This window comes from Solea solea, chromosome 16 (genome assembly GCF_958295425.1).
Source record: "Solea solea chromosome 16, fSolSol10.1, whole genome shotgun sequence".
NCBI classification, from domain to species: domain Eukaryota; kingdom Metazoa; phylum Chordata; class Actinopteri; order Pleuronectiformes; family Soleidae; genus Solea; species Solea solea.
In genome coordinates, this window is record NC_081149.1 from 22,378,260 (window position 1) to 22,404,208 (window position 25,949).

The 25,949-nt window shown below is 44.2% G+C and overlaps 1 protein-coding gene across 1 annotated transcript; it reads right to left on the reverse strand.

The window, feature by feature from the left end:
• Positions 1-1,590: 1,590 nt before the first annotated feature.
• On the reverse strand, positions 1,591-3,406 carry junbb (JunB proto-oncogene, AP-1 transcription factor subunit b). Its single transcript, XM_058654271.1, has one exon. The coding sequence runs from the start codon at positions 3,063-3,065 to the stop codon at positions 2,082-2,084; it is 984 nt and encodes a 327-aa protein (XP_058510254.1). The 5' UTR covers positions 3,066-3,406; the 3' UTR covers positions 1,591-2,081.
• Positions 3,407-25,949: the final 22,543 nt, after the last annotated feature.

Here is a 25,949-nt window from a genome sequence, read left to right on the forward strand (position 1 = left end):
TTTTGTTTCCATGTTCGTGGCAAAAAATAGGGGAGTTGTTATTGATGGAAATTGATCATTATTTAAAACGACAAGAGGTTACATCTTCCTCTCCAAAACAGCTTGAGGTGAGACTGCGCTCAGACCGCAGCCTTCATTCACACACTCTTTTGAAGTGGTTTCACTGTGAGGGAGATTTTTTTTTTAGCGTCTTGTTTACTTCTACGTCAGAGGCTGTTTCTAAAGGACAGAAAACCCCTTCGATTTTCCTGAGACCAGTCAGTGCGCAATGTATCTCTTGGTCAATGGACGCAATAGCACAAACACGTATTTGCGAACCACTCTAGTTTCCAGGGAAGCTCCAGATCGCCCTTACAAATCTGTATATGTGACTATACTGACTAATGACTAATTTACAACGCCTTCTATTACCGTTGCTTTTAGCGCGTCTGGGGCCCCTGGCCCCTGGATAATAGCGGGAATAATTCTTAATGACTCATCCACGTGGTTTAACGCCGGGACTTTCCCCCTCTACATCCATACTCTAAGCCCCTGGTGCCGCACATATTTGGACAGTGATGCGTCCCAACAGAATGTTGTCCTTGGCAGCGCGCACATCTCCGTCCAGCCACACAGATGCTTCTGCATGCGCGTTCTGGGACGCCCACTCACGCCCAGCGCTCTGCCAAGCCGGTGTGGCATCTTGAGACGCCCCCGACATTCCTGAAGTCGCTGTCACTTCCCCTGAGTGTGAAATTCTCTTTTGATTATATACCCACACCTTAAATATGTCTCAATGACTGTGACGAATGGAAGAGGATGTGATTTTTGGATCTATAATGATTGATTTATACCCAGAATCCAAATGTTGCAAGTGTTTCAGGATATTAAGGGTAGATAGATAGATAGATAGAGAGATAGATAGATAGATAGATAGATGTACTTTATTAATCCTAACTGGGAAATTAGAGTGTAAAATTTACTTCTTGTTGCCCTCCAGAACGTCTGACCAACTTTGTGTTTGTCTACACTGATAACCCCATTACGCTTTGTTGACAATAGAGCAAAAGGAAATTCCGCCACTCTCTGAAGCTCACAGACCTTTTTATCAACGCACCAGAGAGAGAGAGAGGGACTGAGATGAAACCAGCTTGTGTTTCCTGGGCGGGGGTTCCCAGAAATCCTCCCCTTTGGTTAAGTATTCACCGACATGCCCATATGTGGAAAGCCTCGTGCGTAATTAGGAACGGCCTTACGCCGGTGACGCGACTTGCGTAAAAACACGGAAGCCAGATAGGGTTGGGCTTCTCAGTGAGAGCCACAATAACTTTGTTATGGTTACGGTAACACTGGAACAGCTTTCATCCCTACTGTTTATTTATCTGTGTTATTTGTTTACACACATCTCTCTCTCGATATATATATATAGATAGATTGATTATATACATATGTAAAAGTACACATGTTTATGTGTGTTCTTTCTTACATATATGTATAACTGTTATACATACAGTATATAACATCACAAAATACACATAATTATATATTCGTGTGTGTGTGTGTGTGTGTGTGTGTGGTTGTAAACAAACACTCGAGATCATATTTTCCATCTCATTTTGATGACACTTTACTTAAATACACAGGACAAATAAAAAAAAGACAGTGTAAACATTGGACATCTTAACTTTATCCGGATCAACCGGACAAAACACAATAATTTACACAAGGAATAAATGCAGCGTTGCATGATATTATCAGATGCAAAAGTACAAAGTTATCATTCCCATTTTCTACCATTAGTAAACCCAGCTCATGGGCCTCAGTGCCCACTGTGTTGCTCAGTCAGTATCTGCTCAGTCTGGATGCTGCCCTGCTTTCGAGGCTTGAATGGTCCCTTGAACGGTGTCCAGCATCCGGAAGTACCATGTCACTCAGGTCTTTCACCCTAAACAGCCTACAGAGTTGTCTACACTTGCCCTCTCTCTCCCCTCGTCCCTGTGTTGCAGCCAGCGCTGACAACACATCAACCACTATTCCAGTGCTGCGAATGCAGAACATGACTCCAGTGTTATTACTTTTCAGTCAGTCAAAAGTCTTGTGGTTCAAAACGCCTCCATCTTGCTTGTGAGCATCAGCTGACAGCCGCTGCTCACGTGCGTCAGGACCTTCTGCTTGAGCTGGGCGACCTGATCCCGCAGCACCGACGCGGTGCTGGAGAGCCCCGCGTTGTCATTCTTCAAAACTTTCACCTTGTCCTCCAGCCGGGCGATGCGCTCCAGCTTGCGTCGCCGGCACTTGGTGGCCGCCAATCGGTTCCTCAGCCTCTTGCGCTCCGCCTTGATCTTCTCCTGCGTCTCCAAGTCGATGGGAGACATCGGAGGCGAGCCGTCGCTGCTCAGCAGGTCAGGCACGGTCTGCGGCTCCTCCTTGAGAGCGAGGAGCCGCTGTGGGTGGAGCCCGGAGCCGGGCAGAGTGTGCTGGAAGTGGTGCGCGCCATGCGTCGACTGCGGGTGGCTCTGCTGGTGAGGCGGCATGTAGCTGATGGTTGCTGTTGGGTAGCTGGATGCGGAAGAGAGGCTTGTGTTCGGGCAGTAAGCGTTCAGTGTCGTGTAGATGGGAGGCTCCGGCTGCAGCGTGGAGCCAAAGACACTAGAGGCCGCCGCTGAGCAGGTGGTAACCCCGCCGGCTCCGAGGGACACATTTGGAGGTGCCATTTGGTTCATCTTGTGCAGCTCGTCCAGCGCTTTCACAAAGCCTTCAGCGAAGCCCTCCTGCTCTTCGGTAATGCTGCGGCTGTAGAAGTATTGGCCGGGCGTGGGAGTGGTGATCACCCCGTTACTGTTCTGGATGATGAGCCTCTCTAGCTCTGGGGACGCGAGCTTCAGGGACCCCATGTCCTGCTGCCCTGCTTGGTACGCGTCTACCTCGGCTCTCAGTTGAGATTTCAGGTTGCGATAAGGCTCTGTCAAGTTCAAATTCATACTCTGCTTTAGCAGTTTGTAGTCGTGCATTGCTGCATCTGAGTGGCCGTAAGGCGACAGAAAAGAGTCGTCATGATAAAAAGGCTGCTCCATCTTTGTAGACATAAAGTCGTAGGGGAAAAGTGATGGGAAGCTTACCAGCTGTTTATTGTCACACTGGATAATCAACAAATGTCAGTGTCAGCACAGCGCGTGCATCAATTCAGCCTCTCGTCGTCTCTCGTTCTCTCTCAACAGTGTCCAGGAATTAAAAATCACTCCAAAAAAGAAAGAGTGAAAGTCCAAGTTAAGGCAGGAGCTGTCTTCAGTTCAGTGTCAGCGAGTTTGAGTCTTTTCCAGCCGTTTGTCTCCGCAGCTCAGTGAGGGATAACTTGAAACTCTTTAGTCCTAGTGTTTAGTGTGTTGCGTCCTGGAGTTTGGTGAGGTGTGTTCAGGACTGTCACTGCGAGGCTTTTTATCAACGCACCGCACAAGACTGGCGAAAGCGGTGTCGTGATTGGCCGAGACGCTCGCTCCTCCACGCCCACAGAGCACGTCGTCGAGTGACGTAAATGCCGGGAAGACAGTACCGTAAGCAAAGCCTGTAGGCACGAGAGAGAGAGAGCTCGGCGAGGAGAGCAGGCACAGAAATAGAAGAACGCACGGTTTTACGCACAACTTTCTGGGTTGATTAAGTGATTATTAAACACCGGGGGGTTGAATAAGTAGTTGTTGGAGAAGCGATGACGTGACGTGGCTGTGATGGATCGAACACGATCTCTGTCATCAGCTGTTCATGTGTTTTTACTCTGTAATAAAAGCTTATGTGGATCAAAAATATGACGTGTCAGCACACCTGGAACCTGATATCAGCCTCGTTACATTGTCACGTATTATAGACAGGAGGAGACTCTCTATGTGCCGTAAATCTCCGTTGCTACTGCAGTGTTTATTGTGATCCAGGCTGTTGAGGAAGTCCGGAGGCCTTATATGGGCAACAGCGTGACGTAGCAGTTCCTCTCTGGGAGAACCGGGAAGACACGCCCATCGAGAGGTCTCATTCCAGCAGCATTCCAGCTCCTGTCTGAACCAAATCCATGTGCTGCTCAGTTATTGGGACTGTGTGCCTCAGCAGGAAGACGCGAGCAGAGACGTCTGAGTTACATCCATCTGTGCTCACTGATCACCAACAACCTGTCCCAGAACAGCACTGTAGAATATTCATGAATGGTTGTTTTAGCAGTGCTGTGAGAATACATCCAGGAAATGGTAAAATGATGAGGGGAAAAATAAACAGCTTTTACATGTTATAGTGCCAAGTGGTCAGTGTGAACACTTCTTACACTGGACCATAATTGATGTCTATGGTAACACTTGTTTGTCATGTCAATAATGGATGCGGTGAAAAATCAAGACAGGCTTGAGCATTTGAGCATATAAATGTTATGTGAGCCAAGGATCACAGAATTGAAAAACAACAAGATGAAATCATAATTGTGCATTAGCACAAGGCTGGTTACTGGTTGTAATATTATTACAACTATGTGATAGTGTTTGTTATCTATTTGTCTGTATCTGTATATCTGTCTGCCTGTCAGTCTGTATTGAAACATATAGCAATTCATAATTTATGAGGTAATTTGTGGTAGAATTGCCCTCCAGGGGTTTGAAAAGTGACGTTCACTAAGCACATAATTGAAGTTAATAGGCAACAGAACTGAATATGCAAATGATGTGTCTCAGTCGCTGAAAACATAAACATTGCTTGGTATAGCTAATTGGCAACAGATAGACGTATCCCACTGAGATCCCTCTACTACTATAAATGTACTGAATCTTTATATTAAGAGTATCATAATTACATATATAGAAAATGTCAATAAGTCACTGCAGACACAATATAAACAATATAAAAGGCCGCACTATAATGTAATTTATTTATACAGTATATATAAATATATGTATGATAAGCTGTAGAGCATAAAGTGATGTCTGTGTTCAGTTACAGGACAAATCCACACTTTCCTGACAGGTTTGTGAGGTGCTGCTGATGTCGGGCATGAGCCTTGATCACAAACTTTGTCCAACAAGAACCAAACCCAGTTAATTAACTCAAACAGGGAGATTTGTGTTCAGTGATGAGTTCTTTTGATCCTAACATACGGTTTTGCTTTGCAAATAAAGATGAGGTTAAATCTCTAAGTGTGCGATTCCTGAGTAGTGCACCTGCATCAGTGGTGGAGAGGTGGACGTCTCCTATATATTTGAGTATGTTCATGATCAACAGCCACTTATTCCACAAAAAATTCATCAAAACCAACTTTCATATTCGTGTGACTAACTAAACAAGATCACTGCAGCAAATTCATGTTTATTAAAACTGGCAGATCAGATGTTCAATCAGACCTTTCCATTTATAAGAACCATCCACTGTATCTCAACAATACATGGATTCGAAATGTCAGTTATTATATTATTATTATTATTACCTTTGCCAAGGAGGTTGAGTTTTCCCCACCATGAACTGCATAATTCAAAAAATAAATAATGGATTTGGATTACATTTCCTGGGGATGTGGGTTATGGCTCAATGAGGAAACTGTTAGATTTTGATGGGATTTTTTTGTTTGAGGATAGAAGAGAAACATGTTGAACTAGAAAAACAAGGCGTGCAGTGTATCGAGTCTTTGAGTGCTTTCTTTAGCTGCATAAAACTGGACAACATGGTGGTATACCACCATATATATATATATTTATATATACACATGTATATACAGTGGATATGCACTTACCAGCCACTTGATTAGGTGCACAGGATACGGAATAAAGTGGCAGGAGTGGCATCAGGTGTACTCTTCTGCTGCTGGAGTCCATCTGCTTCAAGGGTGGATGTGTTTTACACTCAGAGATTCCTCAGTTTACCTTGGTTATAAGAAGCGGTTGCAGTTGCAGTCACTGCATAGTTTCTCTTTTTCCGACCATTCTCTGTAAGCTCTAAAGATGGTTGTTAATGAAAATCCAAGTAGTAGCATTTTTGTTTAAATACTATAGACAAGTCCATTTGGCACCAACAACCAAACCACTTTCATAGTTATTTAAATCACCTTTCTGCCTCATCCTGATGCACAGTTTGAACTTCAGCAGCTCGTCTTGTTTACATGCTTAAATACACTGAACTGCTGCCATGTTATTGGCTGATCGATATTTGTATCCACAAGCAGTGAAACAGGTGTACCTATTAAAGTGGCCGGTGTATGTATATATAAATAAATAAATAAATAAAACTGAGGGATGGATTTACAGTATGTAATGTAAATAGAAGAAAGAGTAAACACTAACACCATTATCTTTAAATAGTTCAAAACAAGTGCTGCCCCATTGTTGATCTAACCTTGACTTAACCAGACTCACTATATCCAACCTGTGCTAGAGAAGGGAGGGGGAGGCGGGGGGGCGGGCCGGGACGAGCTTTCAACATGATTTCCCGTTGGCAGTCAACAGTCACACTTACCCTGTAACAACATGTACTCGTTGTAAAAAGCATATTCAGAGATATTTGCTCAAACAGACCCTGCTATCATGTTCAGGCCTAGAGGGGAAAATGTTGTCGGGACATAACGTGCTCAACATCTTTTAAAACAGTCGCACACAGATTACAATTGTGAACCGTCCTGGTGCAGTGACATGGAAAGTTAGGGTCTCCAGGCCTGATCCTAATTACTTCATCAAGGTAATTCTCTGGTATCCAGAGCCACAATTTTAACTCTATGCCTTTTTGTGAGTATCCATGGGAATATGAATAAACAGAGGAAAACAACAGTTCCTGGCAGTGTTGTGCCTCCACTTCGCCACCTCCCTTATAAATTCTATTCTGTGTGCAGCTGCCTGTTCCTGCTGCAGCCCTGCTCTGTTTGTGTTTAGGTTTTTATTCAGCATTGCGGTGGAGTTTGACCACAGTCCCAGTGACATTTTGGCAAAGCACAACAGCAGAGGGTCCAGCGTGGTGGTGAGTGTTTACGGGAACACTCGTGAAGTGGCAGCGTGCCATGCTGCCAAATGTTAGTCAAAAACACTCGCGTTACCTGGCCAGTGGGAAACAAACGTGTGAACACTGAGGGAGATGTGCACATTCATATAGGATGTTGTTTTTAATAATGACCACGTCAACTAACGGCTGTGGTGTGGATCGCGGGGCAATGTGAGCTCTGAACGATGACACACAATGCTAGGATCTCAAGATTCCTGATTCGATGATTCAAAACATTTTGAATCACTTAGTTGAACTGCGCAGTGATCAACGTTTGTAAAAAATGTGCAGACGTCTTTGTCACGTTTCGATTAGTCACATCTCTGTTTAGTCTGTTTAGATTTAGAATTGTTTTTTTTGTTGTTTTTTTTAAAAACGAGTTCTGCTTTTTTGCCCCACTGTTTTGGCTGTTCTGGGATTTTGTGTTTTTTTTGTTTTTTTTCCCATGTTTTTTGGGGCAGGTCAAGCCGCCTGGCAACAGATTCGGTTGTAAGAGCTGGGATCATGTGGACGAGTGCCAACACCAACTGAGAGTTACCTGCCTTTGTTCCTGGGAAAGGCAAAGCCCGAGGATGGAAGGAAACTGTTTACCGTAAGATTAGGCAAAGCATGAGTGTGTGTCTGTTTCCCTCCCTCCCTCCCTCCCTCTCACTCTCTCTCTCTCTCTCCTCTGTTTGTGTGTCAATAAGCACGTACAGTGTATCTCACTGGGTGGAGCACTCATGAGAGTTAATTTTTGACCATTCTCCGCGCTGTGGAAATTTGTATCCATTGTCTCCCACATCTGTCACTTACTATGAGTTAAGTGGCCTAATTTTCTGAAGGTTGAGGTTGAACCTGTCGCATGTTGTGCCTCTATTTCTAAAAACAAGTACACAAGAGTGCAGTTTAAAGCACAGCTGAAAAGGTTAAGAGTCATCTCTCTTCCCTCCTCGCTCACACAATGTCACCAGTTCCTACACGCACAGGAAAATCCCCTAATTTCCTCAATCTACGGATTCTCTCTTTTAACAAAAGAGGCTTTCACAATAAGGTGCTTATGTTGGGGACCGAGCGTTCCTCACCTCCTCCCCCTCCCCTCAAACCGTCCCATTGTGCCTCGCCACCTCTGCACAACTCTCCTTTTGTCAGCGCCGTCTAGCAGCCTCCTTGTTGTCTGCCTCTCCACAACCGGACCCTTTTGCCTGGCGAGGCTGCTCCATCTCTGTGACTCAGAGTAGCTGAGGCCGTCGAGGCCAATCAGAGGTCAAAGCCCCAAGCTCCCTCCTCGCATCTTTGCCCTGAGTCTTTCCCCTGACTTTCGCAAACTCCTCAAAACACCCACTCAGCAGAAAAGAGTCGAGGTTATAGCGGAGGGAGAGCGGGCGGGCGGGCGGGCGAGGGGAAAGATAAAGACCGGCTCAGTCAGATGAGGTTTGTTTGTGAAGTGCCCTCTTGACAGCGCGGCTGACTCCTTCATTTGGACATAATGGGGCCTCTCATCCATAGCGTTGTTGTTCTCCTTTGTGACTGTGGTCACTGTGGTCACTATTGCCACGTCTATTAATAGAGTGATCCATCATCATATACATCATCACCTTCTTCATCCTTGTCAACATCACATGATGGCTTGATGGTGTTTTGCTCGACTCTGTGAATCAACCGATGTTGATGTGTTGAAGCTGCAGTGCAGTGTGTACATTTTGAATAATCTGATGGTGCTGATGGTGTTATTGGTATTCTGTTGGTCTTTTTGAAAAGAAACAATGTATAACATTATTTGTATACTGTGTTCTTCACCTGAAAACCTGACAGCTGTTTCCTCCGTCTGTCTTGACATGTAACAAATCACTTCCTGTGTGCAGTGCACGAATGTCACCGGGTGACACGAGATCTTAACACCATCGTACGGAGAAACACAAACTCATAGGCGTGATCGGCATTGTGGGAACTCATTTGAAAATGGTTTGAATGTGACAGACTCTTTTTGTTTATATCTAAAAGTTACACATTAGAGTTTTATCCTCATCCAAAGTCTGTGTGTCACCAATTTATAGTTCATGAAATTTATTAACCGGAGATGCTTGACAAGGCCACTATTTGGGGTGATCCTATATAGTGGTTAGCAATTGGTGGCCCGTGGGCCAAAACTGGCCCGCCAGCATCATTATCAGGCCCAGCAGATGATAGAAACAAATCTGATCTTAAATTATTTGCTTATCTTTACAAAATAATTGAAATTTCAGAGCTTTTATTCTGAAAAAATATGAACTTATTCAAATAGATTCTGTTGATAGAACCCAAATCTAAACTAAATGTTTGGTTTGAAGAATAAAAATAAAAACCCTCCTGTTGTCATGGAGACGGCCAGGTTAAGGGAGTAAATACATGTAACATAACTACTTGCATATGTTAGGCTCAAAGAATAAGCTGTAATTCTTTAAATTGAAATGATGCACAATAAACACATTTGTCTTCGTAACAAATTCATTAATACATTTTCTAGAAAACATTTATTATGAATACAGATTTAAAGGCATAATTAATTGGTGGACTGAAGTTAACACCAGCCTCAACAGCAGGCCCCTCATGTATATCAGCCACAAGATTCAACTAAGCACTGCCAAAGCAGATTAAAAAAAGATCATGCTAATCGTATGCGAGGAGATATTTGGAGAGAAATGACGGCGCCCACGCCCATGGCACCGTGTTCCGATGGAGTGTGCACATCACAGAGAAGGCCAAATGAGATGTAGTGGAAAATCTGTCCAGCGTTCATCTGGAAACACATTCTATAACGTGTCACTGGGAAAAAATGTTAATCTTCAGTGTGAGGTTGAATGGAATCCATGCTAACACCAAAGTATTTTTTTTTCTTTTTCGCAGAGTCAATGTCATTTCAGAGTCAAACAGGAGTCAAACAGGTCACATGATATATTTTTTTTCCTCCTGCAGTTAGAGACACGTGTGTGCATCAGCCCATTCTGTCCTTTCTGTCACAATCTTTTGCTCTGGTCTTCATGACAAAAGGAGGGAGGTGAAAAACCCTGTGGGGCGGCCACATGTCTCACACACCATGAGAGCATGACCATGCTCACGAAAATGGACTCTGAGATCTCCTTGGCAGGTCCCACATCCATCCTACTCATTGAATGTGAAACAGCGTGTGGGAGGTGTGAGTCAGGTAACTGACCGGAGCTTCAGGTGGGCAGCCTCACTCACTCACAGGCAGCAGGCCGCGCTCTGCAGACAGAGGGAGGGAGGGAGGGAGGGAGGATGAGTGTGAGAAAAGGTGTGGATCACTGATGTTAAAGGTCCAGTGTGTAACATTTAGGAGGTGGTTTTTGTTTTGACTGGTATGCTACGCACATAGTGCACGTGACTCGTGCAGGAACCGAGCGCAAAGAGCGCGTGGACAGTGCATGCGCGAACTCCATGAACCAGACGTGTGCGAGGGAGCTGTGGTATCGTTCACTTCTTCTTTGCTATGAATGCGTCCTATTCCCTATTCCATACCACCCGATGATGAAGTCAGATACTACAGGATCCTTACGCGCGATATGCGACACGATATTCGACCGGGTATATGGAAGTATACCAGGGCCTTTAGAATTAGCCTTTTATGTACTTTATGCAGGGGTCTTGTTTTCGGGAGACCACCATGTTGCACCACTATGATTCTATAGCTGTCTGAACTGATTAACCAGAGTGTGCACGTCACATAATGAAGCGAAAGTATAAATAAAAAATAAAGAGGAATGACATCTTTACGAGCAATACCTTCGTGTAGAACTTTCTCCCTACCACCTCATATTGAAAATGTGTTCCCATTTCGTTGTTTGACTGAGAGCTTGTGAAGTCCTCGTGTTTGGTTGCCTCAAAACGTTGAGGAAATTACAACCAGGGACAGAGAAGAAGAGGAAGATGGGGCCGATGGTGTGTAAAACAAAAGATTGTGATTTCATAAAATTGGTATCAAGAGAAGATATCGTGCCAGAATAGCCATCAAATATCAATACTGAAATATTTTAATACCAAGCCCAATACACACTGGACCTGGAACACCAGAAGTCAGCATGTTAATGTTTCCATTCAACCTTTTTTTTTTCTGTCTTTTTGCTGCATCGCTTGTTCTGTCCTCCTTCCCCTATCGTCTCTCTCTGTTCATTATTCTGCAGTGCAGGAGCATGTAATCATAGTAATGAACACAGAATGTGCTTTTAATGATCTTGCCCTATTCAGGGTTATAAGTTAAAAGCTACAGAGTCTGAAGCACAATAGGACATTTAGTGTAACAGAGGGGAATGCGGGGGTGAGAGTGTTGTGGCATGAGAGAACAATTGGCTCCAGATCTTTCCTCTGCATGTGTGTGTGTGTGTGTGTGTGTCTCAGAGGAGGAAGGCAGGCACTGGAGATAGCTGACATTTTATCTTCACAGTCTTTAAGTGGCAAATAAAATATTGTTTGAATTCCTCCTCCTCCCCACCAAAAGTCTCCGCACATTTGATCCCAGTGTTTTTGGCGTCTGCCAAGCTACTTTGAGATTTCCTTTGAGTGGGTCCTCTCAGTTCTGGTTTGGCTCAGTCAGGCAGCCACAGCCGCACCACTGTGTGTGTGTGTGTGTGTGTGTTTCCTTTTGGTTCTTTACCCAACACATGGTCCAAACATGGCTTTGGCTCTTATTTAAACAAACAGCCTCCAGAGTATTGCCATGTCAGCCTCAGAGAAGCCCATGATCCGAGTCTTTTTAAAATAATATAAATCATCAGCCTTCAGCCAGTTATTTCCCTCTGTGGAGGGTTGTGCATCTGCAGCTGCTCCAGCTGCTCTCACTGTGGCCCACACCTCAAAGATAACCAATACAATTGTCTCTATCAGAAATCTGCGTCTGTGTCTGTGTCTGTGTCTGTATTTGAACAATCACATATGATCTTTAAAACTCCCCTTTTTCCTCCTCTGCTGTCAGCAGAGTTGTTGTTTTTGTGTCTGTGTTGAGTCTCTTCTCCGATGTCTGGGCCTCTTCCCGGTTTCCCCTCTTAGTCATAGCGTCCAAGTACATAAATAAGGCGGAAACTTTGCAGGGCCAGACACCATCACGTCACACTGAAGGTAGAGCCAGACCAGGGAATCCCTTCAGGGGGATCATGAGAAGAGGGGAAGGTCAGGACCTTGAAGGGAGTGGCGTAGCCGGTCGGTGAAAATGAAAAGAGAGAATTTTAAGGTGATGACTGCGGCGTGAGTTATATAAACAAACAGCAACACAATCAGCGTTTTAACACACATGTGCTATTACTCATTATTATTGTGAAAGTGCTTGGGTCTGAGTTGCACACATCCACAGGGATCCGCTCAGGTCAGAGGCAGTTCGGAGGAAAGGTGCAGTGGCAGCACTTTCTCGGGGCAAACGCTCACGTTCAGGTTTTACTGTCAACATAAAAGACCATGGTTTTTTAGTTGGGTTTTTGTTTTGTTTTTGTTTGGTTTTTTTACTTTGTCTACATCGGCAACTTCTGTTAAGCCTCAGGGAGTGTTTGAATGATCCTGTAACGGAGAGCCATTCCCGACGCCCGAGACCTGGCATGTCTAAGACAGGCCTGGACACAGACGCCCTGGAGTGAATCTGTGCCTGTAAAATTTATCCCACTCCCCCACAAACACCCACATATTTTATTTTCCCTCTCTCTCTCACTCACACTCTTACTCACATATGTAAATGCACTGTTGTTGGTGTTCCACCTCGCACACACAGCCTGTGCTGTGCAAACACACTCTCACCTAGCGCATACATGTGCCCCGTGCCTCAGCTCAGCCTGCTATCAGGCATGTTTTTGTATCTCACCTCAGCTGACAATTATTGTTTGCGTGTTGCTTCACTGGGACAATGACCTTGTGCAGCACAATAGATGCTGAGGTCGGTATTAAGAGCAGACTGCAGGTCCTCCTGGGTGTAGGCAAGTAACAGGCAACCACAGGCAGCACAATTAGCAGTTTGCGGCTTTGTTATGTGGCTCACTAATTACCTCACATTTAATGTAGTTTACCTTTAAGTAGTGTGTTCAGGAAGCCATGCACCAAATATAGACTCTCACTGGGCAATTTAAGAGTCTCCTTTGGTCACAAATGACTGTTTAATTGTTTGCATGGAAGAGTTGTTTACCGGGGATTCAAAGAGAAAATATATCTGACAGGCACAACTTTGAAGAAACATTGGATGGATGGATAGAAAAAAATCATTGCGGTTAAATGCATCAATAGATTTATTTACACACTTTACATTACAGTGCTGTAAGATCATGGAGGTAAGTTCCCACACCTCTATGTCACTGTCTTCCTTCTGAACGACATCAATGTATAGTTTGATTATTCGACTTGATGATACCCCCCTAAGCCTTAAGAAATTGGCACATGCAGCCAACAAAAACATGGGAAAAGGCCTAAAGCCTATGCGGCACCAGAGCCTCAACATACTTTTCCCTGAAGTTGAGCACAAACAACATCTTTCCTGTTCATATCTCACTCTGAAAGTTTGGACTTAGTCATCTTCACAGTGCCTGTCAAACAGTTCACTGCTTTGTCATTCCTCATCACCGTGTCAGTCTGGGCACAGTCAGAGGTGTCTCCATTTATTATCACGTGTACCTCCGTGTTCAAGACAAGTCTGTTGTGCTGCAACTTGATGGCATAAAGTAATAAAACACATGTGATAGATGAGCGGGATTAAGCGACATTTAGTCCCAATGTGGCCTCAAAAAACACCTCTGAGGACTTTCTGTTACGGAGGACACAGACACGGGTTGATGTGCAGGACCTGATGTTTCCTGTTGAGGCTGTTCGTGCTCTGAAGCGCACATTTTAATGGGGCTTTTCGCTCGATGTTTCACTGTAAAGTGTGAGGACAGAAATAGCGAAACAATGCCTGGCAGCTAAAGGCTCGCATCCATAATGACCCCAGCCTTGTGATTGAAGAGGCCCCTCTAAAAGGCAGAGCAGGTGGAAGTGTAGGTGGTCTCCCCCCAGCACTCTGCTCACACTACTCATGCACACACACAGTTGCACCACAACCTGCACACAAACACACACACACGTGTGCATAGCTGGTGTATGTGCTGCTGCTGCTGCTGCTGTTTTCACTGTGCTACCTCACACATTATTATAGATGTACACATATAGAATGGCAGCGTCAGCTACTGAGACCCAGCACACACTGAAGCCCAAGCAGTGCAGTTGTTTGCAATTTGGTCCCAAAATAATCATTCCTTACCATCCTGCCTGTGTTGGGGAATCTGTCCCACTGGTCCAGCTCTTAAACTGTGGACCTAGACTGTGCAGTCTTTGGATTGGTGGATAGAGAATTGTCACTTCCAGGCAACAATGGGAATGGAATGAAGGAGAGGATGCACACATTTAGTTTTTCCCCACACGCTTATCAAACTCTAAAGCTGGGGAGAGGGAAAAGCAACACTGGAAATGTGCTGTCTGTGTCTGTGCAGCAGTTGCAGTCCTCTTAGCAGCGCCCGGGTTCTGGTTGCTTAGTAACAATGGACACAAAACAATGGCAACCTCACAAGCACTTTTGTCAAAGACGTCTCTGGCTTCTTCCATGTTCAGGTTCCTGATGTCAGTTGACAGCAGTGACCCATAAGTCATATTCTCCTTGTTCGTTAAATTTATTTATAAATTAACAGTCTACAGTACATTGTATCGCACTAGTGTTATATCACACTATTTACATCGTTAATGCAACTTTAGCCATCAGTGTATGGGAACACCAGTCAGAGCACAGTTTACTGTGAAATGCAGCTTCAGTGGCTAGTGTCACTTTACTTGTTAAAACCCTCTTTAGAGACTGATGATAATCATCAACTCTAACCGCTCCTCTCATTTTATCTGGCGTTTTACAAGTTTGCAGTTTATTCATACATTCATCTCAGTTTATAAGTCGAGATTCACCGTCTGAGCACAGCAGCTGCAGAGAGTCATCAACTTTCTCCACTGCTGTGAGTAATACTAGGAGTTGCACTCTCATCCCTTTTGACACTCTGAAGACGATGATGCGGCGCAATTGACTGTTTGCGAGTATCTTCATTCATCTATTAGAGACGCAGTAACGCTCTGAAGAGTTTCAGTGTTGGATGTAAAAGAAACTTTATGAGCCAACTTGGCTGGCACCTTCAGATGGCTTCATCTTCCTTTTTTTTTTTTTTTTAGCACATATACTCAATATCTGACTTCTCAGCCCACCCATGCAGAGGGTGGATGAGTGTGTGTGTATATTTTGTGAGGATCCCTCTGAGTGGTAAGGGTTAGAGTTAGGATTTATGGTCAGGTTAGATTAAGGTTCTGATGGAAGCACAAGATTGTGTTTGTGTGTGTGTGTGTGTGTTTGACCAAGTTTCATTTGACGTAATCCGGCTGTAAATCTCTTCCAAGATCACAAGCGCCAGAAGTGTGTGACTCAGAAGCATTTGATATCTGATGGTGAATACTGTATATGTGTATGGTGGTTCAGTGTTGAAATGGAGAAGTCAAAAGTCTGTGTTAAAGTGAGATACGGATACATAGATGTGTTTCTTTGTGACGGATAAGCGCAGATGGTGTGAGTGCCGCAGATGATTGCATGCAGGTGGATTCACACACAGATGTTCCTCTCTGCCTGGTGGACACACACACACACACATACAGGTTTGTGCAGCTGCTCTTCTTGGGACTGATTTGACTCCTCTGACTTTCATTTATTTGAAAAGCCTGAACAAAGTGCCATAAGGACCGGGTTTAGGTCCCCATGAGGACTACTGGTCCTGAGAAGGTCACTGTTTGTGCCATCCGTTCTAAAGAGGTTACAAATACAAGAACACTTCCGGAATTTAAAGACAAAATGATCTATTGTTCATCAGTAGCATCTTGGTTTATTTTCACTCTGAGGACTTTAGTTTGATCAGTGAGAGACACTGGACTAAACATGGCTACCACTTAAGTTAATATAGTATGTACTGTATATACTGCTCTAATATAATGGAGACAAACACCCACTGCCCAGTTTTTCTTTTTAATTTCTTGCTCATGCAAATATCTAACCAGCCAGTCACATGCCAGCAACCTCATGTTGGCATGGTTAAGAAGGTGAAAGGTGATTCACGTGACTTTGAATGTGGCATAGTTGTTCATATGACTCAAATGCAGACACCAGCGAGAGTAGATCTTTACTACACGCAGTCAAAACTATCGCAAAGGTAACACACTCTCTCAGGCTGAAGGCAAGGTCCAAAAAATAAATAGGTCATAGACAGGAAGTAATCAGACAGGAGGATGATTGGTACACGTAGTGAAACAGACGATCTGGCAGAAACTGAAAGATGAGCAGAGGCTAAATAGTGAGGTGAGTAATTGAACACAGCTGAAACTAATGGGGGAGGAGCATTCAATGACAGAGGCGGGAAAAACACAGGAAGTGATCTGAAATGAGAAAGCGGTGAGAGTTAACCAAATTTAAAAAAAAACAATAATAATTCAAGAAATAGTGGCAAAAATACTATCTTACTAACAGACGTTATAGGACTAAAATGCCTTGTTGATACCCGAGGTTAGAGGAGAATGACCTCTGACCTCGAGAAATGATTGAAAGGCAACAATAACTCCACTCGTTACAACTGAGGTGTGAAAGCCAGATGAGTTACAACAGCAGGTGCCACTCCTGCCACTTCACCTGGTGTCCTGTGTAACTAATCAGGTGGTCATTGAGTGAACAGTCTCATTGGTCGACTGAAACCTAATAAACCTAATAGAGAATGAATGCTATATTATTATTCACACATGTGTTATTGTTGTTGTTGTTGTCATTGTTATATTCTCATGACTACTTGCATGCAAAAGGGATTATTTGCCACATGTTTGCAGGGAGCTCCAGCTCGGCAGAGCTTTGTACCGTCTTCCAGCTCAAACTTTTGGTTTTACAACCTGCATTCGATTCACGCTCCCTGCTGTAATTAGGACCGTGAAAATGCTAAAACTCTAACACAGCACACCGACTGCCAACTTTGCGACAGACTTAATAATGACAGTTAATTGAACACGGGGGTCATAGAGCCGCATTTCAGATTTATTGTAACTATATCATAACTATTGTTCATTTCGCCTTAGGCTACAATAATCGTTCCCTAACTTCAACCACAACATATTTGCTATGTACAAAGCACAAAACTGGCACATGTCTATTTCTCGCCCTCCCCGATCTCTCTGTTTACTTACTCGTTTCTTTCTTCTCTGTCCCTATTTCACTCGTAACTATAGTTCTTTACAACATGCACCTGTGCTTTATCACAACATAAAAAAAACCTTGCCCACTATCTCTCATTCTCCCCCCGGATAACACAAACCATCTTGCCAATAGCCTTGATCAGAGGCGCCATGTGCTCGCCGTCACATTTTCTCACAGCAGGAGCAGAGCTTCAGACTGATGCGTGCGTGAGTGCAGCCACTTAAACACGGCCATTCAAAGCCATGTGGACTCAGCAGGTGCCTCTGTAAACCCTCTCCTCTGCATATACACGACTCCCTCTCTCTCTCTCTCTCTCTCCTCCACCTCCTCATCCTCCTCCCTCTCCCCGTTGCTTCAGCCATCCTTTGCCTTCCGCCCACATCCGTGTATCAATTAAGGAGGATCAGAGAGCAAACAATGTCCCGAAGGAAAACATCTGGAGCATCAGACCTGATCACTTTGGAACAGAGTCTTTCACACAGGAGGGTACATTGGTTTCCGCTGGCTGAGCGTCTCCAGTGTTGATGAATGGATGTTATCTAACGCTCGTCAGTCACTTTTCAGACTCGCAGCTTGTATGAGAAGGAAGCTGCATTCAACCTAAACACTTTTTCACACCATTGCTCGCAATATTTGCGTCACTTTTTTCATTCAGCTCAGCTCACTGCAGTTCAGACCCCATCACATCCTTATTCAACCCCTGTATCCTTTCTTCTGAACGTGACTTCCTGTGATGCTGTGGTAGCACAGGATGTTGAGGGGGGCAGAGAGGATGTGGTCGTGTGTGTATTCATGTTTGCATCCGATTTATTTATTTATTTATTTTTTTTTTTCATGGGAAGTTAATCGTGTAGATAAAACAAAGACATAAACTTGTGTGTGTGTGAGCTGGTTGTGCTTGCAATAAGTTCCACCATCTGACATCTCTGCCATCAGAGATTGCAGATTATTAACATCGCATTTTCCACAGGTCAGCTTTTCCAACACCCACCAGTTAATCACAAAAGAACCCTGCAAATTGAAGACAGTAAGCATATATGCATATAGCACTCACAATACAGTATGTGCCATCATAGCTTGCATCTTCTGGACATTTTCTTCTCACAGCATGTTTTGGTGTGGTGTTTGTACATATTTGTTAATCCCATTTCCAGAATGGAAATGAAATAAAGTCCTTAAATTCTAATCTGTTAAATCATCTCATCTCATCACTTGAACCTTTATTGAACCAAAGATTTTCAGTGTTTTCATCCAGCAAACCTGGAAAACTGAATTTTACCTCAAAAGGGTTGCGCAAGTAAGTAATGCTGTTGTGGGAGATTCCACAATAAGCAGGTTAACTAGTAACAGAATGGAATGAAAAAAAAGGAGCATCTAGTCTTTGCAAGCAACGAGGAATCTCAGGGCAAGATCGCAAAGAATTTAGGAATTTCACCATCTCCAGTTAGTGATATTGTGAAATAATTCAGGGTTTCAGGCTAAATATTGTTGTGTAAAGGCCAAGGGTGGAAAATACTGCTGAATGTGAGTGAAGATCGAGCCCTCAGACTTCATTTTATGAGAAACGGTCCACCACTGCATCAAGAACCTGAAACTGTATTAGTAAAAGAAACAACTGGACCTGAACTCATCTGAGATGCTGTGTAAGACAGTGGAACTGACAGTGCACTGTGGTCAGAAGAGTCCACGTTTCAACGTGACATTAGCCTCCACATGCCAAAGATGAAATGTGTGCAATTGAGGCCTAGCTGGACATTTCCTACTCTTGGCTTTACAGGGTCATTAAAAGCTCCCGTCATGCAAATTTCAAGGGTAATTTCATATATTTCGAGGGCATTGTGCCGAAGCTCCTGCTGATTTCTGACACTGCCTCCTACTGCACTGAAGCCTTTGTGTTGTACCTTTATTTTAAGTCACTTTGAAAAAGGCATTGAGAAAGGAATATTATGCATAAATGCAATGAGAAATGTTTTGCTCCGAATCAGATTAATCAGTGCTGTAACATAATTTCAGGGAATAATTCTCAATATTTGTTCATGTTATCATATCATGTCTTTGTCAAGACTTTGACCATCTAGCTCCACAGAGCTGGTCGCTCAGCTGTACACTCTGTTACCAATACAGCTGTGTAATCACTCAGAATCAAATAAGTAGAGACATCACCAAACAGATTACCAGAGAGCAGGAAGAAAGCACACAATGCAAGATGGACAGACAGAAATGGAGACAGACAGGCAGGCAGACGGGCATAGACCTCAATGAAAGCAGGCAGACAGGAAGGACCACAATGGCTTGTCTGCCAGAGAGTCAGAATAACAGAGAAATAGGAAGAAGCATGAAAAGAAAGGAAGGAAAGGAACCACAGTCAAACTGATTTGACACTGGAATATTTTTGCACTCTTCCCATCAAAGTAGCCTTTATTATTCAAAGTCATTGCTACCGTGTGAGTCCTGCGGGGGCAAAGGTCACAGAGGTGATCATGTAGTGATGTCTGCAGATGATACTAGAGTGTTTTACAGGGCAGTCAAGAATGTCTGTGTTAATGTTTGCTATTTGTGTGTGTGTGTGTGTGTGTGTATTTCCATGTGTGTGCACGTATTTGCTTCAGTGTGTGCATCATGGTGGATGAAAAAAAAGTGTGTGGGTGTACTTGAAGCCCTAGGAATAGCATTTGTGTCATAAATGCTCTGTTTAAAACAATCAATACCCAACTCGGTTTATACACAATAAAAGAGCGTGTGTGTGCGTGTGTGTGTGTGTGCGTGTCCTTAGATGATGGGAGCTCTGATGCGGCAGGGTGAGGATGCGTGAGCGTGTGTGTGGGCTGCGGGGCCACCATCTGATCATCTCCTTGGCAGCCGCTGTGCTGAAGTGCTCTCTGGGTGCTGAAGAGGCCTCCCAGAACAAGAAGAAACACACACACACACACACACACACACACACAGGTTTGTGCAGCTCTTTGTCTCAGGACTCTGCATTGACTTCCATTTATGTGGATAGCCTAAACAAAGCATGAACCGTAACCCTAACTTAACCACAATCTAAATCTTAGACCGACTCTTAACCAGTTCCTCTGTAATGAGGTTCTGCCTCATTAGGACCCAGTTTTGATCTCCGTAAGGACTACTGGTCCTGAGAAGTCAGTGTTTATGCCAGGAAAGGGTCCTAAAGAGGTAACAAATGCAAGCATACACACATACACTAAATGTTTTATTGAAACTGACGGCTCCTTTTTCTTTCTTGTCCACTCTCCGTGCATTTCTATGACTCTGCACCATGTTATGATGCGCTCACACGCTTGTCGGGTGTATGTAAGTGTGTGTGCACATGTCATCCATGATTGTGCGTACACACGAAACTAACCCGGGCTCCCTCCCTCCCCACTCCTCCCCCCCCCCCCCCCCTCCGTGTTTGATGTGGTCTTTGGAGAGCCATGTTTAAAGAAATTCTTCTCCGGCTTTGAAGTCGCTCTGTGTTTCCCACTCTCTTTCTGCTGCGTTCCTTCTTTTATCTTCTGACGGTGTGCGAGCGGCGAGGAAAACAGGCTGGTAGGGAACAAGATACTTGCCCCATATACACTATTTACCGCATGTTGTACCTATGAACTTGAGAAGTTCAGACAATAGAGGCTATTGTGTTTCGTGAGATATGGTACACCCCCCCCCCACCACCACCTCCTGCCAAAACACTGTGGTTGCTTTCGGCGAACAGCTCCTCTTTAAACAAATGCCTGCAGACCAAAGTTTTGATGTTGTTCCAGGTCTTTATCAAACACTGGGAAAGAATCAGCACTCAGTTATGTCTGGAATTCTTAGACAAACATGCCAGGTGTCATAATGGCTTCTTGCTCCACAAAGACAATTACTTCAAAGCACTGAAGCTGGAGCTCAGGACTTAAGCTAATCACACACACACACACACACAAGAGTCATGCACAAGTGGAGATGACAACACAAAAAACTTTCCCTTTAAAAGTGCAAGACCAAACAGTCCACGGACGCTGACAGGCCCATTTCAGCGCTGAACGTTACGACACATGTTTTGCTTGGATACGTTAATAAGAAATGAAATATGTCATGTTATGGAGATGTCGCAACGTTTGGATGACTGTTTCCACAGAACAAGGGTGTTGAGCAAAATCCCAACGGGATTAAGACAACACAGCTGCAATAACAGAGTAAAGTGTTCAGCTCTAATGTTTAATTCCAGTTCAGATATTTGCACTGACTGAGTTTCCCTCAGCAGAGACCCAACATACACCTGTTGTTTCCCCAGCAGTTTATCAATGCAGGTGTTTTGGCGAGGTCTGTTTCCCCCGGCGATGTGTGTTCTCCACTAATCTGAACCTGAATCTAACCTTATCAAGCCTAACCACAGAGGAGGGCACAGCGGTAAACACATCCCAGCAGATAATCAGAGTTTGATACAGCATCAGGTGCTTTTTCCTCAAGAGTCTGTGCTGTGCCACAAAAAGCACCGCTGTCAAAAACACCCCCATGCTTTTCAAAGCCCCTGGGAAAGTTGTCAACACCACATTGGAGGTAACTGCAAGTAAGGTAAATTTTAAGATTTCCTAATGTTGTAATTGCATTGTAAAAACGGTGTGACTAACAATTCATCATTTGCACAAACATGTAAAAGTTGAAGGGTTGGGCGCTTGAAAAAAATAGCATCCTGTAAATCGAGTTTTCTTTGTGAAAACTGTGGCCGAGTAGCCCAGAGAATAACATAGTGAAAGCAAGGCTTATAGGGGATCAATATAAATGCAGATGGTGTTGTTTTTAACATCATAATGACAAGTTTAAGCCAAGACAGTCGTCTATTTCTCTGTTTCTCAGTGTGGTGGTGTTGAAATCTCTCCTTGTCTAGTGACATTCCTGCACTGCACACAGGAAGTCATTTGTTTCATGTCATTAAGACAGATGAAGGCACATTGCACTAGCAAAGCAAAGCAGCTGCAAACAAAGAAGTGCCTAGAAACAATTCAGAAGTGAATTCTGCTGCTCAAAAACACCTGGTCCTTAAGTCAGGTCTGATAGTTTTGCTTGACAGAGCCCATTTTCAGAGGAAGGATGCAGTTTCTGTTCATGCAGACAGAACAGAGGCAGAATAATAACAAAAACATCACCAAATGTTACACACTGCAGCTTTATTTAAAAACAAGGTGACGATACACATGACTGTGTTCATACATCAGGTGTCATTATGCGACTCTGCATCATTTAATCGTGTGCTCTGGACAGTAATTGCAGAAATGGCCTGTGGTCTCACTGGGACTCTGGGGTCTAATTTGCTCCAGAACTGACCCGCCTCACCGCATTCATCTCACCGGTTGGCGCTGCCCACATCACTGTCTACAGAGCGCACAGCCACACATGATTAATTACACTGGTCACCCGTGTGGACTACACGTACCTGGACAATGTTTGCACACCGTAAGCACCAGTTAAATGCTGTTTGCACCACATGGGAATACAAGTTAGTTTATCACATTAGTAGTGCAAGGTTTCTGCTTTTTGGAAATCTCATCAGTCACAGAATAACACATTTAGGGCTTGAGGCTTTCCAATTAAAAAGGGATATCCTTTGCATTTATGGGAAGCAAATATGAATGGAACAATTGTCCAGTCATAGTTTAGCCACTATAGGCAAGACGTAGAACATCTGCCTTGCTCAGTCACATGCATTATGTCACCGAATGCTCGCTGCGAATTGAATCTACTAAAAACATTTAAAGTCAACTTGAAATGAAGTTTTCAGCCAACAACATGAACTGCTGCCTCTATCGGTGACTTCATATGTCATGTCATGTGAGTTTGGTGTTTAATATCCTCTGTTGTTTGGATTGGATTAACTTGAGTGACACACACTTATCAGACAACAGTGAACTAGCAGCTCCTGTGTCCACACAAGCTAAAATGCCCATTTTCTCAATGGACTTTGGTACGGGAGAGTGAGCAGTTTCCAGGTGGTGCACTAAAGTGGCATGTAACGGGTATTGACTGGACCCAATTGCAGCACAAACAAGCAGGTTTACTTGAACAGTCTTTATTTGACACCAAACCGAACCCGGGTCTTCCAGGTGCCAGGCGAGCAAGTTAGCGGAGGGCCACAGGGCAGGCAAGAAATCTGGGACTCGTGAGCAGCTACAGGCTGGGTGCCACTCAGCCACAGCCATCAGGTCGATACCAGGTAAGCAGTCCGGGAATGATCACTGGAGAGTCAGGCATGAGAGCGAAGACAATCTGGCAAAGAGTGAGTGGAGGGAAGCTGCATATATACTGGCTTGATTGGAGATGATGAGCAGGTGAGAGCAGCAGGTGGAAGCAGTTGGCTGATGAGGGGTGTGGCAGAGCAGCAGAGAAGGAGGGGCACAGAGCAGACTGTGACATGGCAAACATATTCAGTTTAATGTGTCAATACCCCAGCCACAGCCTCACTTCAATAAAACCGAACCGTACCTTAAATTAGCCCCTGGAATGAATAGCATTTAGCTCTGCTGCTATTCTGAGAAATGTCTAGCAAGCATAATCTCATGGAGGTCAGTAAAGTTGATGTGCAGTTCAGGGCAATGTCCTTGTCATTAGCCGCCCGCCATCACCCCCTTAGCCTTCCTCCATGGCAACTCAGACAGACAAACAGGAAGCAGCTGTTACCAGGGAAACAGCCAGACGGTCTCGAGTGTTACAGTGTGGCAGCGAGCCGGAGTGAGGAAAGAAAAAGGGAGAGAAATGTGGAGGGGGGGAAAGGATTGCTGCTGTGGTGGTGGAATCTAATTAGACTGTGACAACGGATAAAAAGGGATATTTCCAGCTCGCGTTGACAGAGTGAGAAAATGTGTGTTGTGCGTGTGCCTGCATGTGGTTACACACACTCTCATTTGCGCAGATACTGTACCTGCGTGTGAGCCTGGGAATAGGCTGACTGACGCACAGAATGACAGACAAGCTTTGGAGTCCTGGCAACACTGCTATTTCTCTCTCCCATAGTCCTCTGCTTCCTCTTCCTCTGCTTCCTTCTCCTCGCTCACACACCCCCACACCTCCGTCTCATCTTCTCTCCCCCCTCTGCTGCCATTTCTCCTCCACGTCTCTCCTCTGGCAGTGATTGCATATGGATTGCCACATAATCCGATTCGCTGAGAATAGTTTTGCCTCCACAGGCCTCTCATTTCCTCCGCAATGTGAATTTGGATCAGTTATCCACGTGAATTAGCAAGGGGCGAAGCCTTCATTATTATATTAGCTTTCAGACAAGGCTCACCGAGGAGATTAGTTTCATGGAGGCTGACACGGCTCTCACCTGTGAAACGGTGTTACAAAGTGGAAAGTCTGGTTTTTGGATCAACATTAAAGAGACTGCTCCCCTGGGCTTTGCTCAGCGGTGGCATGAAATGCAAACCTCTCTGAGGTTATAGTTGTAAGGCCACCTGACTTTGATCTTGTGCGGCGAAAAACAAACAGGAATCTTTCAAGAGGTAACCACTTTAAAGCTGTCCGTGGTTGAGAAAACACACACACACACACACACACACACATGTGTGCGGGACAGCAAACAATAGAACAGGCAAACAGCCCAGCCTGGAATGACGAATTAAATACATACTGTCTCATCTGATGCCATGTCACCTTTGTGTCATGTATTCATTTCATTTAACTGTATTAACTATCACTGTTGAACAATAGCCTAAGAGTTATCCTTCAGTCAGGTTATTTGTTTTCTTGCCTTCAGGAGCTGAACTCAGTGCTCTAAGTTCACACAGCTGGCAAATAACCTTTTTCCCTGTATTTCTATTTTTCCATCTTTCTGTCAAGTGGCGGCGGACCGTCCTCTCATTTTCACTCCGCTTGTCCCGGTCAGGAATTACACGAAAGGCCCGGGTAGCAGCAGCTCTTGTGGCAGGACGCTGGCAGAGGTAGTGCACTTTGCGGCTGTCACACACACACACACACACACACGCACACAGACACAAAGCTGTCAGACTGCAGTTGTTGGGTGGTCGAACAGCTTTGGAAAGCCCCTGTCTCTTCTCTCTGACATCACCAGTAGGTGTCCTGCTGTGAAGAGCAGAGGAACTATTTTTAATTGGATATGAACTGCTTCTATTTCCATTTGCCATTTCAATAACCATCCAGAATTGCAGTTGAGATCAGACACAGTATTTTTGCCCCAGAGGCCCCTTAGCATTGTTTAAATGGAGGTTATTAATAGGAAGAACATTATCTTCTGTCTGTCATTCTGTGTGAGGTCATAAAACAAAAATATTAAACAAATTAAAAGTCTGAAGTCTGGTGGTGTATATTTTCATGCTTATTACTACTTATTATTATTGTATATTATGCATACAGCAGTAACATGTTTGCATGTGTACTGTGAAACATCATCACATACCATATCCTATTGTCATTATTGTGTTTTTCATGATCTGCTCTGTACACACCCAACATCAGCTCCTTCCAATTAGCAGGGTTTCTTTCTGTGAATTTGTGACTGTGTGAATATACGTACATTTCTCTGAATTGATTCGAGTAGTTGCAGAGATGCTCAGAGATGTGACAAAGATAAGTAAGTAAATATTGTGGAGGAGTTGTTATTTACGCTGTTCATCTTGTGTGACGCTCAGTTATCTGTGTTCATTCTTCAACTGTCGTGCTTTTCTGGAGTCAGTTTCCGCTCCAAGATGCTGCCGGATTTGACACATGCAATATAGCAGGACTTTTCAACAGTTGACTCATCAAGTCGAAGTCA

Coding starts and splice junctions, on each gene's coding strand:
- junbb (XM_058654271.1), bottom strand. CDS start 3,065: ATGTCTACAAAGATGGAGCAGCCTTTTTATCATGACGACTCTTTTCTG.